General features: G+C 42.1%; 1 protein-coding gene across 4 annotated transcripts in view; it reads left to right on the forward strand.

The window, feature by feature from the left end:
* Positions 1 to 12,319, forward strand: part of RFT1 (RFT1 glycolipid translocator homolog) — a gene marked incomplete at both ends in the record, with an annotated part of 58,588 nt that overhangs the window by 26,883 nt on the left and 19,386 nt on the right. For all 4 annotated transcript variants that reach the window (XM_080714955.1, XM_080714956.1, XM_080714957.1 and 1 more), the window contains one exon: positions 6,043 to 6,121. In XM_080714955.1, the coding sequence (XP_080571081.1) occupies positions 6,043 to 6,121 (79 nt within the window). The remainder of the gene's footprint in view (positions 1 to 6,042; positions 6,122 to 12,319) is intronic.

Raw genomic sequence — 12,319 nt, forward strand, 5'->3', positions numbered from 1 at the left:
ATCCCGGAAAGTACTCATGCCTGTACTGCTGGGGCAGGAGCCCCACTCATGAGACAGTTGTGTGTACCTCCCCATGGCACCCATTCCTTCTGATAGTGTAACTCTAAACTTGGTGCTCCCTGGAACACAGACACACAAGAGAGGTGATTCCTGGGCCTCAGGGAATTGCCCATAGGTTTGTGAGACGTCAGGGACAGATCTGAAGATTCTCTCTATACCTCAAGAGTATCTTTTTTTGTTGTTGTTTTTCAGTACAGGGAATTGAACCCAGGAGCATTCTACCTCTGAGCTATACCCCAGCCCTATTTTTTATTCTTTATTTTGAAACAGGGTCTCACTAAGCTGCATAGCTGAGGTTGGCTGCAAACCTGCGATCCACCTGTCTCAGCCTCCCAAGTACTAGGATTACAAGCATGCACCACCTTGCTTGGCTCAGAGTATCTTGTTTTTGAGATGGAGTCTCACTGTGTTGCCCAGATTGGTCTCAAACTTTTGAGCTCAAGCAATCTTTTTGTCTTAACTCCTGAGTAACTGGAACTATAGGCTCATACCACCATGCCTGGCTAGAATCTTCACCTTTTTTTAATTGGTGGTACTGAGGGTAGAGCCCAGGGGCTTTATACCTCCGAGCTATACTCCCAGACCTATTTTATATTTTTATTTAAAAATGGGGTCTCACTAAGTTGCTGAGAGCCTCACTCAGTAGCTGAGGCTGGCTTCGAACCTATGCGATCCTCCTGTCTCAGCCTCCCAAGTGCTGGGATTGTAAGCGTGCGCCACCACGCCCAGCTGAATTTTCACTTTTAAAGTGAGGTTATTGGTCTTCATGACGTATAAGATCCATCAGAAGACCTCGAGAGTGTTCCATGGAAATATTTTAACTTTGACAAAGAGCAGTTTATAACTGCCATTGACTACATGCTCTGTTCTAGTTACTACACCAAGTACTTTACATCTTCTTGCGAATGACCTGATTTTGTTCTTTATAGGTGAGTAGAATTCCATTGTGTGTATTTTCCATAATTTTGCAATCCATTCATCTGTTGATGGAGACCTAGGTTGGTTCCATATTTTGGCTATTATGAGTTGTGCTGCTATGAACATGGGTATGCATGTTATTGTAGTTCTCTGATTTCAACCCTTTTGAACAAATACCCAGGAGTGGTATAGCTGGATCATATGGTGGGATCTATTCCCAGTTTTCTAAGGCATCTCCACATTGATCTCCATAGCGGCTGAACTAGTTTGCACTCCCACAAACAGTGTAAAAGAGTTCCTCTTTCCCCACATCCTCTTCAGCATTTGTTATTTGATTTCTTTATGATTGGGGTTAGATGGAATCTCAGTGTAGTTTTGATTTGCATCTCTCTGATGGTTAATGATGTTGAACATCTTTTCATGTATCTATTGGCCATTTGTATCTCTTCTTTTGTGAAGTGTCTATTCAGTTCAGTGGCCCATTTCTTGATTGGGTTATTTGTTTTGCTAGTGTAGAGTCTTTTGAGCTCTTTGTATATTCTGGGTATTAGCTTTCTGAGTAGTGGCTGGTAAAGATCTTCTCCCATTCTGTAGGGTTTCTCCTTAGGTTCTTTTTTTCTTGGGGTTGGGGATGGAACCCAGAGGCATTTGACCTCCAAGCTATACCCCCTGCCCTATTTTTTTTTTTCTTTATTTTGAAACAGGGTCTCACTAAGTTGCGGAGGGCCTAAGTAGCTGAGGCTGTCCGCGAACCACGATCCTCTAGTCTCAGAGGTTCCCAATTATTCCCTGTACTAAATAATTCCCAAATGCTGGGATTACAAGTGTGCACCACCACGCCCGGCTCTTTAGGTTCTTGATGGTTTCCTTTGATGAGGAGAAACTTTTTAGTTTGATGCCATCCCACTTGTTAATTATTGCTTTAATTTCCTGCACTTTGGACGTCTTCTTGAGAAAGCTATTGCCTGTGCCTATATGTTGAGCCTATGCCCTCCTCTAATAACTTCATAGTCTCTGGCCCAATTTTGGAGTCTTTGATCCATCTTGAGCTGATTCCTGTACATGGTGAGAAGTAAGGACTTAGTTCCATCTTTCTACAAATGGTTAGCCAGTTCTCCCAGCACCATTTATTGAAAAAGCTTTCTTTTCTTCAGCATACAAATTTGGCCCCTTTGTCAAAGATCAATTGACTATTAGGTGTGTGGATTTGTTTCTGTATCTTCTATTCTATTCCACCAGTCAGTCTGCCTGTTGTTGTGCCAATATCATGTTGTTTTTTTTACTACTCTTGTTCTGTAGTATAATTTGAAGTCTGGGATTGTGATGCCTCCTGCCTGGTTTTTATCGTTGAGGATTGCTTTGGCTATTCTGGGTCTTTTCTTTTCTTCATATAAAATTTATGACTGATTTTTCTAGGTCTATGAAGAATGTCATTGGTATTTTTATAGGAATTGCATTGAATCTATAGATCACTTTTGGCTGAATGGCCATTTTGATGATATTCTACCTATTCATGAGCAAGGGAGATCTTTACATCTTTCAAGGTCTTCTTTAATTTCTTTCTTTAATGTTTTATAGTTTTCATTGTAGAGGTCTTTTACATCTTTGGTTAGGTTTATTCCTAGGTATTTTATTGGTTTTGAGGTCATAGTGATTGGAATTTTTTTTTTTATTTCTTTCATTGTGGTGTGTGTGGTATTATGGACTGAATTCAGGAGCGTTCTTCATCCAAGCTACACCTTTCACCCTATTTTTGTATTTTGAAACAGGGTCTCACTAAGTAGATGAGGCTGGCCATGAACCTGTGAACCTCCTGTCTCAGCCTCTCAAGTACTGGGATTATAAGCATGCACCACCATGCACCACACCCGGCTCACGTGTCACTTCTGCCCACCCATGTATCAAGGTCCAACTCAGGCAGCTTCTTCCATGCAGGCTGCCTTGATGCTCCTGGATGGAATTTTTCTCTGTGATTCAGTTATAATAATTGGGTCAAATCCCCCAACCCTTCCCCCACGCAGTAATCCAGGGGTGCTTGACTACTGAACTGTATCCCCATCTCTTTTTTACTTTTCATTTTGAGACAAGTTCTCTCTAAATCGCCTACACTGGCCTTGAACTTGAAATTCTCCTGCCTCGGCCTCTGGAGTCACTAGGATCACAGGCATGTGCCACCATGCTCAGCGTAGTCAAATCCATTTTGAATATAACTCTTAATCTGGTTTCATATAAGGGAGCCCCTTATACAGAAAGCTGCTCTAAGGAATCAGGATAGGCAAAGTGCCTCTGAAGTAGCGGGATTATAGGCAAGAGCCATGGAGCCCAGCTCATTCATAGTTCTTTTTACATTGATTACATCTTTTTTGTGCTGGGTATTGAACCCAGGGGTATTCAACCTCTGAGCTACACTCCCAGCCCTTTTTAAATTTTATTTTGAAACAGGGTCTCACTAGGTTGCTGAGGGTCTTGCTAAATGGTTGAGGCTGGCCTCAAACCTGTGATCCTTTTGTTTCAGCCTCTGAAGTAGTGGGATTACTGCACCATGGGACTCACTCATAAGATCTTCACATTGATTACGTGTGTGTGTGTGTGTGTGTGTGTGTGTGTGTGTGTGTGTTACTGGGGTTTGAACCTCAGGGGCATTCTGTGTCTAAGCTATAACTCTAGCCCTTTTTAAATTTTTTATTTTGAAACAGGGTCTCACTAAGTTGATGAGGACCTTGCTAAGTTGCTGAAGCTGGTCTCAAACCTTTTATCCTCCTGTCTCAGCTTCCCAAGTAGTGGGAGCATTGATTACATCTTACAAGCATAAAGCTTTGGGTTAAATAGATATTTTGAAAGTGCTGTGTATGGTGGCGCACACCTGTGATCTCAGTACTTGGGAGGCTGAGACAGGAGTATTGAGGCTAGCCTGGGCAACATAGTAAGGCCCTGTCTTAAAATAAAAAAATAAAAAGGAGCTGGGCATGGTGGCATACACCTATAATCCCAGCACTTGGGAAGCTGAGATAGGAGGATCACAGGTTTATGGACAGCTTCAGCAATCTACCAAGACTCTCGGCAACCTAATGAGTGTGTGTTTCATAACAAAAAAATTAAAAAGGGCAGGGGGTGTGGTTCACAGGTAGAGCACCCCGGGTTCAATCTCCAGTACCACACAAAACAATAAGAAAGGCTAAGGATACAGAGTAGCTTAGTAGTAGAGTGCTCCTGAGTTCAGTCCCTAGTACCCCCCCCCCCACGCAATTTTTTATATGTGTAGGTGAATGTGTATGTGTATGGTAGTTTTGCTTGTTTCTTTTGCCTATTTACTATGGCTACTAGAAAAGTTAACATTACAGTTCAACTAGATAGCATTGCTCTCTATAGAAGGGCTTTGGGCCAAGAGGAGTCCATGTGACTGGGACATGTTGTAGGCCTGTTCTTGGGCCCACTTCCACAGGGAAGAGGGAGAGGCAAAATTGACTTGGCCTTTATGACTCATTCCTCCCTTCCCAAAGAGTCCCTTGAAATCCTGTCACTCAAAAGTCATCACTTCCGATAATAAAAAAAAGTTTAAAATTTAGGTATTCTACATTTATGAGCCTACCATTTACACTGAACTTCTGATATCTCAGGATGATTATATGATAGAGGTAGCGCCCCTTAAAAACAATGGGGGAGACCAATAGCTATCTTACTTATTTGTTTTATGGTCACCTCTCTGGCTTTGAGGCCACTGGTCTCAGACATGTTGACCTCTACTCTACCCTAAGTGTTTGTTTCCTTTTTTACCTTCTTTATCTCTAGGAAGTAGGCAGTTTGGTGCCCCCAGAGAGTTTCAGCCATATTGGAACTTTTCTTTTTCTTTTCTCCTGTTGTAACAATTCTGAATGGTTTTCCTGACCTTAGAAGGCTAACTTTCTTTTGAAATATACAGGTATACCTCATATACTTTGTATAAAAGGGCCTTGGCTGACTCTAGCATTATAAATACATAGAGCAGGCCAGGCATGGTGGTGCATGCTTATAATAATCCCAGTACTTGGGAGGCTGAAACAGGAAGATCACAGGTTCAAAGCCAGCCTTAGCAATTTAGCAAGGCTCCCTTAGCAATTTAGCAAGGTAACTTAGAGAGACCCTTTCCCCCAAAAAATGTAAAATAGGTCTGGGAATGTAACTTGGAGGTAGAATGCCCCTAGGTTCAATCCCCAGCACTACACATGCACACAAACTCACACCAAAAAAAAAAAAAAAAAGCAGAATTTGTTTCTGCAAAGCTGGGCGTGGTGGTGCATGTTTGTATTGTAATCCCAGCATTCGTGAGGCAGAGACCAGAGGATCGCAGACAACTTAAGCTACATAGTGAGGCCCTTCGCAACTCAGTGAGACCCTGTTTCAAAAGTAAAAGACCAAAAACTAGAGCTGGGGGTGTAATTTGGAGATAGAATGTCCCTGGGCTCCATCCCCAGTACTGCAAAAAAAACAAAAAAAAGTCTCTGCAGCTCTGCAGCTCTGCAGCCTGGCATGCCTCATATTTTTTTGCAGCATTGGGGTCAAACCAAGGGCATGAGATTATGTTATCTTTCTGTTTCTATAACAAATACCTGAGATAATCATCTTATAAAGAGAAAAGCTATATTTTGGCTTGGAGTATTAGAGGTGTCAGTCCATGATAGGTTTGCTCCATGTGGGCCTGTCACATCAGAAGTATGTGACAGAGTAAACAACTTACCTCATGGCCAGGAAGTGAAAGAGGAGAAGAAGATGCTGGGATACCACCGTCTCCTTCAGGGTCATTCCCCAGTGAGCCAAAGACCGCCCGCTAGGCTCAGTAGTGCCACTCTGGGAACCGGGCCTTCAACACAGGGCTCTTGGGAGACACCAGGATCCAGCTGTAGCAGTAATGTAAATTCTTTCCTAGTCTATGTGGGTACCTTCTGTGTGCGGAGCATTAAATGAAGATTTAGTGGGGAATGTTGAAGTTAGAGTTGAGGGACCAGAATGAGTTTGCCTTTCATGTAGCATCTTATTCTTAGCCTTGAAATGCCCATGATTTATTTTGTTTTTTTTTTTGTTTTTTAGAGTTTTGTGAATTGGAAAGAGGCTAAACTGACTTGGAGTTTTTTCAAACAGTCTTTCTTGAAGCAGATTTTGACAGAAGGTAAGTAAAAGATCAGTCTAAGCGGTCAGTATAATTCATAGTAGAATTAAGGAGATTTCACAGTATCACTGACTTGGAGCCAGACTACATGCTTGGACCCCTTGGCAGAGGAGTCTCAGATTTTTTTTTAATAAGAAGGAAAACAACACTTACTTAGTTTTATGCCTTACCTAAATTGTCTAATTTAAATCTCTCTACATCTATATAAAAAATATCCATTCCCCTTTCCACAGTGTGTGTGTATGTGTGTGTGTGTGTGTGTGTGTGTGTGTGTGTGTGTGTGTGTGTGTTTCTAGGGGTTGAACTCAGGGGCATTCTACCTCTGAGCTACACCTCCAGCCCTATTTTTTATTCTTTATTTTGAAACAGGGTCTCACTGAGTTGCAAAGGGCCTCATTAAGTAGTAGCTGAGGCTGATAGAACTGTGATCCTCCTGTCTCAGGCTCCCAAATGCTGGGATCACGTGTGTGTACCACCACGCCCGGCTTTTTTTTTTTTTTAATTTGGAAACTGAATCTCACTACGTTGCTGAGGCTGGCCTCGTACCTCTGATCCTACTGTCTTGCCCTCCTAAGTACTGAGATTACAGGTGTGTGCCACCATGCCTAGCTATTTTTCCCTTTTATTTTAAGGAAACTAAGTGCCAGTGAGGTTGTAGAACAGGGTCCTACAGTAATGAAAGTAGCTTAATTGAAATTCATATCTGTTAGTCAGCTTTACATCACTTTGACAAACACATGAGATAATCAACTTAAAAGGAAGAAAGGTTTATTTTAGCTCATGGCTCTAGAGGTTTCAGTCCGTGTTCTCTTGGGCCCATTTCATTGGACCTGTGACAGCATGATACATAATTGTGGGAGTGTGGATTGGAGGAGGCCTCTTTAACTCATGGCACCCAGGAAGCAAAGGGAGAGAGACAATAAGGGGCCAGGTCCCAGTATCTTCTTCAAGGGACCCACCTTAGAACTAAGCCTTCAACACTCATGAGCCTTTGAGGGACACATCAGATCCAAATTGCATCAAAGTTTAACTGTAAAGCCCCATGTTATATCATTTTAATAAATTTATTATAAAAATATATCAATTATAAGCTGGATGTGGTGGCGCATGCTTGTAATCCCAGCATTCGGGAAGCTAAGACCGGAGGATCATGGTTCGCGGATAACCTCAGCTACTTAGTAAGGCCTTCCGCAACTTAGTGAGACCCTGTTTCAAAATAAAATAAAAAAATAGGACAGGGGGTGTAGCTCGGAGGTCAAATGCCTCTGGGTTCCATCCCCAGACCCACAAAAGATAAATAAATAAATAAAATAAAAAAAATATCAATTATAGAAAATTCTTTTCGGTACTGGGGATGGAACCCAAGGTTATTGTACCTCTGAGCTACACCCCCAGTCCTATTTTTTAGTCAGTCTGTCTGTCTCTCTGTATTTATTTATTTATTTATTTATTTATTTATTTATTTATTTATTTATGGTACTGGAGATGGAACCTAGGGGCATTCTACCTCCAAGCTACAACTCCAGCCCTACTTTTTAGTCTTTTTTTTTTCTTTCGGTACTGGGGATGGAATCCAGGAGAATTTTACTTCTGAGCTACACTCCCAGCCTTATTTTTTACTCTTTAGTTTGAAATAGGGTCTTACTGAGTTGCAAAGAGCCTCACTAAGTAGTAGCTGAGGCTGTCCACGAACTGTGATCCTCCTGTCTTAGCCTCCCAAATGCTGGGATTACAAATGTGTGCCACCACGCCTGGCTTTTAGTCTTTTTATTTATTTATTTATTTATTTTTGAGTGTGGGGATGGAACCCAGAGGCAGTCTACCTTTGAACTACAACCCCAAACCTATTTTTTAGCCTTTTTATTTTTATTTTTTTTCCCTAGGGATGGAACCCAGGAGCATTCAAGCTCCGAGCTACACCCTTCCCTATTTATTTTATTTTATTTTATATTTCTTTTGTGGTACTGCAGATGGAACCCAGGGGAATTCTACCTCCGGACTACACCCCCAGCCCTGTTTTGTAATTTATTTGGAAACAGGGTCTGTCTCACTGAGTTGCTGAGAGCCTCACTAAGTAGCTGAGGCTGAGTTCGAACTTGTGTGATCCTCCTGTCTCAGTCTTCCAAGCGCTGGGATTACAAGAGTGTGCCACCATGCCGGAGCCCTATTTTTTTATTCTTTATTTTGAAATAGGGTTTCACTAAGTTGCGGAGGGCCTCACTAAGAAGCTGAGGCTGAAGCCACCATGCCTGGCTCCATTACAAAATTTTGAAAAATAGAAAAAAGTTTTCTATAATTCTTTCTTTTTTCTTTTCTTTTCTTTTCTTTTCTTTTCTTTTCTTTTCTTTTCTTTTCTTTTCTTTTCTTTTCTGGTACTGGGGATTGAACCCAGAGGCATTCTACCTCTGAGCTACATCCCCAGCTCCTTTTATGTTTTGTTTTGAAACCAGGGTCATGCTAGGTTCCTGAGAGTCTTGCTAAATTGCAAAGGCTGATCTCAAACTTGCAGTCCTCCTGTCTCAGCCTCCCAAGTCCTGGGATTACAGTCATGTGCCATGATGCCTAGCTACTTTCCTATAATTCTACCATGCTACAGCTACTCTGATTATTATCTTGTTATTGTCTTACCTCATCTTTGTTTTTACTTATTTATTTTATTTGGTATTAGTTATTGAACCCAAGGGCATTCAACCACTGAGCTAAACCCCTAGCCACTTTTATTTTGAAGGAGGGTCTCATTAAGTTGCTGAGGCTGACTTCAAACCTGCAATCCTTCTGTTTCACTCCCAGGTACTGATTGCAGGTGTGTGCCACCATACTGGATATCCCATCTTTAATTTTTGTTAATTATGTCTTGAAAGGGAAGTAACTTCCCCTCTGCCTTAGCTTCCCAATCTGTGAGCTGATAGGACCAAGCAAAGAAGTTTCTACGGTCCCTATCAGTCTTAAGAATGCATACTTCTAGCCTAAATTTCTAATCTTTCTGTTACAAAATGAAACTGTTGGAGCACTTCTGGGTTAGAAACCATGGGAGAAATGAATGAAGGTGCTGCTGAGCTCTAAGCTTCTGGAGAGCAGGGAGTATGCCATTCACCACTGTCTCCCTGCCAGACCTGACATATGACAGGTACTAAGACAAGCACCATTAGAAGGTAAATATAGTGAAATTGTATATTATGAGAGTTCACTTTGTTAGAACAGGAAAATCAGTGGAGGGAATTTTAGAAAGGATGTTGTTTCTATGCATTCTTTTATTTCTTCAAAAAAATTTTTTTTTTCTTGCGGTACTGGGGATTGAACTCAAGGGCATTCTTACCTCTGAGCTACACCCCCAGCCCTAAGAAACAAGGTCTCACTAAGTTGCAGAGGCCTCAGTAAGTAGCTTAGGCTGGCCTGGAACTTGTGATCCTCCTGTCTCAGCCTCCCAAGTCCTGGGATTTCAAGTATGTGCCCCCAAGCCCAGCTCTTCCCAAAGTTTTATAAATAGTTTGAGGGAATTTGGTCCAGTTCAAATGTTGACCTTCAATGCGTTGTCTGGATTACAGTTGCTAGCCATGTGTTTTCAACAGTAGGTTTAAATTAGCCATGCACTAAAGCCTCCCAAGATGGGTCTGAATGCAGTGCCAGGTGCTTGTTCCATAGTTGGCCATCATGGCCTGACTGACCGAACTTCTCAGGGCATCCATTTCTGTGGCTGGGAAATAAGAAAGTAGCCTGACTAGGAACCTCAGATTTTTTTTTTTATCTTTGGAAACTACAGCTCTAAAACAAATTTAAGTCACTTTTTGTAGTAGTAAAAATGTATGTACGCTTCCCTTCTGTCTATACATTTCTTGCACAGTATGTGCCAGGTGCTGGGAATAGAGATGAATGATTAACAGGCCATGGCTTCAAGGAGCTCATCCTTCATCAAAGTTGTAGACATCGGGTGGTTAGCTGTTACAGGACTATGAGGCTCTACTTGGAAATGTTACCCTAGTCACCAGAAGTTCCTTGAATGCATCTCAATTTTTAGAGTTCTGCAAGGAAACCAAAAAGAGATAGAGATAACTGAGAGGGATCTTCTGTCCTCAGCGTTTACAGAATGTAAGGCAGAATGTACGGAGAGGCCTCTTCTGCCAGAAGACAGGGAGCACCGAGTAGAAAAGCCATTCTCTGTGGTGAGAAGGCCACAGCTAGGCCTAGCCTGACTCAGAGCAGCTGGAGGGTAGAACCAGGGAGGGAGGAGACAACAGGATGACAGTGTGATGAGGGTGAGTGTGATGAGGGTGAGGTCGGTGAAGAGGCTAAAAAATGGTATACGAAAGCCCTCAAATGCAGAATGAAGGAGCCTGGAGATTTTGCAAATACTAATGAGCCATTTGAAGGTGTGAAAGTTTGGGTTGACTTGATTCTGAGTCGTCCCTCAGTATCCTGGGAGATTGGCTCTAATATCCCACCCTGGATACGAAAATCTAAGGGTGCTCAAGCCCTTTATGTAAAATGGTGTAATATTTGCATGTAACTAAGGTACATTCTTCTGTATACTTTAAATCATCTAATCATCTCTAGATTACTTATAATACCTAATATAATACAAATGCTGTATTATTTATTTATTTATATTTTATTTTTTGGTGGTACTGGGATTTCTGGAAACCCTTCTACCTCCGGGCTACACTCCCAGACCTATTTTTATATATTTTTTTTATTTGGAAACAGGGTCTCTTCGGCTGGCTTCGAACCTGCGCGATCCTCCTGTCTCTGCCTCCCAAGCGTGGGGATTACAAGCGTACACCATCATGCCCGGCTTATTTTATTTTTTATTTGGAAGCAGGGTCTCACTAAGAGCCTTGCAGAGTTGCTAAGGCTGACTTCAAACCTGCGATCCTCCTGTCTCAGCCTCCGAAGTACTGGGATTACAACCACCACACCTGGCTGAGTATTTTTCATCTGCAGTTGGTTGAATCCTTGGATATGTGACCCTAGGATAGGAGGGCTGACTATATTTGCAAAAGCTAGAACTGTTAGCAGTTAGGATGAATCAGAGCAGCACAGAGGATAACCTGTAGGAGGTATCTGCCACACACAATTGTAGGGAGACAAGATTAGAAAGAGAAGAGTCTTAAGAGAAGACAGAAATTGAGCCTCTCTGTGCTTTCCTTTCTGAGCAGGTTGTTAGGATGTGAGAACTTGCCTTCTAGGGCTGTGGGCTCTGTTTAGTCTTCTATCTTTATAATAGTCGATGCTTTTCACTCATGGGTAAGAAAAGTCATGGAAGCTAGGGAATGGTGCTCTAGGTTGGTATTGTCACCTTGAAGGCATTAGATTGTCTTAGATTTGACTGATGAACGCAGGCCCCAGAGCCTTGCCAGTCCCGAGTGAGCTCCACCCGAGAGTAACCTTTGAATGACCCTATGTCCATAATCATGGATATTTCTCTTCTCAGCTGGTTTACACTCTGATTATCAGACCTCCCTTAAAACTTGGGACATTCAAGCTGGGGGTGTAATCCCAGTACTTGGGAGGCTGAGACAGGAGGTTTCCAGGTTCGTGGCCAACCTCAGCTACTTAGGCCTTCTACAACTTAGTGAGACCTGTTTCAAAATAAAGAATAAGAAATAGGGCTGGGAGTGTACCTCGGGGATAGAGTGTCCCTGGGTTCAATCCCCAGTTCTGAAAAAAAAAAAAAAAAAAAAAAAAAAAAACCAAAAAACTTGATACAATCATTTTCATTATTAACATTTTAGTAATCTCCCCATATTTTATTTTTAATTTATTTATTAGACTGGCTTTGTTGGTTGCTTGTTTTTATTTTAACTGGCTTGGAGATTTGCTGTCAATAAAGTCCTCAGCTCTTTCCAAATAATTATTATGAGATTATTTGAAATCAGCATCAGAGCTGGGCGTAGTGGCTCACATTTGTAATCCCAGTACTTGGAGGTTGAGACAGAAGGATTACAGGATCGTAGCCAGCCTCAGCTACTTAGTGAGGCCCTCTACAACTTAGTGAAACCCTGTTTCTTTTCTTTCTTTCTTTCTTTTTTTTTGGTGGTACTGGGGTTCCTGGAAGCCCTTCTACCTCCAGTCTACACTCCCAGACCTATTTTATTTTTGGAAACAGGGTCTCCTAAGCCAGCGCGGCTGGCTTCGAACCTGTGCGATCCTCCTGTCTCCGCCTCCCAAGTGCGGGGATTACAAGCATGCACCACCACGCCC

The sequence above is a fragment of the Muscardinus avellanarius genome (genome assembly GCF_963383645.1).
Source record: "Muscardinus avellanarius genome assembly, chromosome: 18".
NCBI classification, from domain to species: domain Eukaryota; kingdom Metazoa; phylum Chordata; class Mammalia; order Rodentia; family Gliridae; genus Muscardinus; species Muscardinus avellanarius.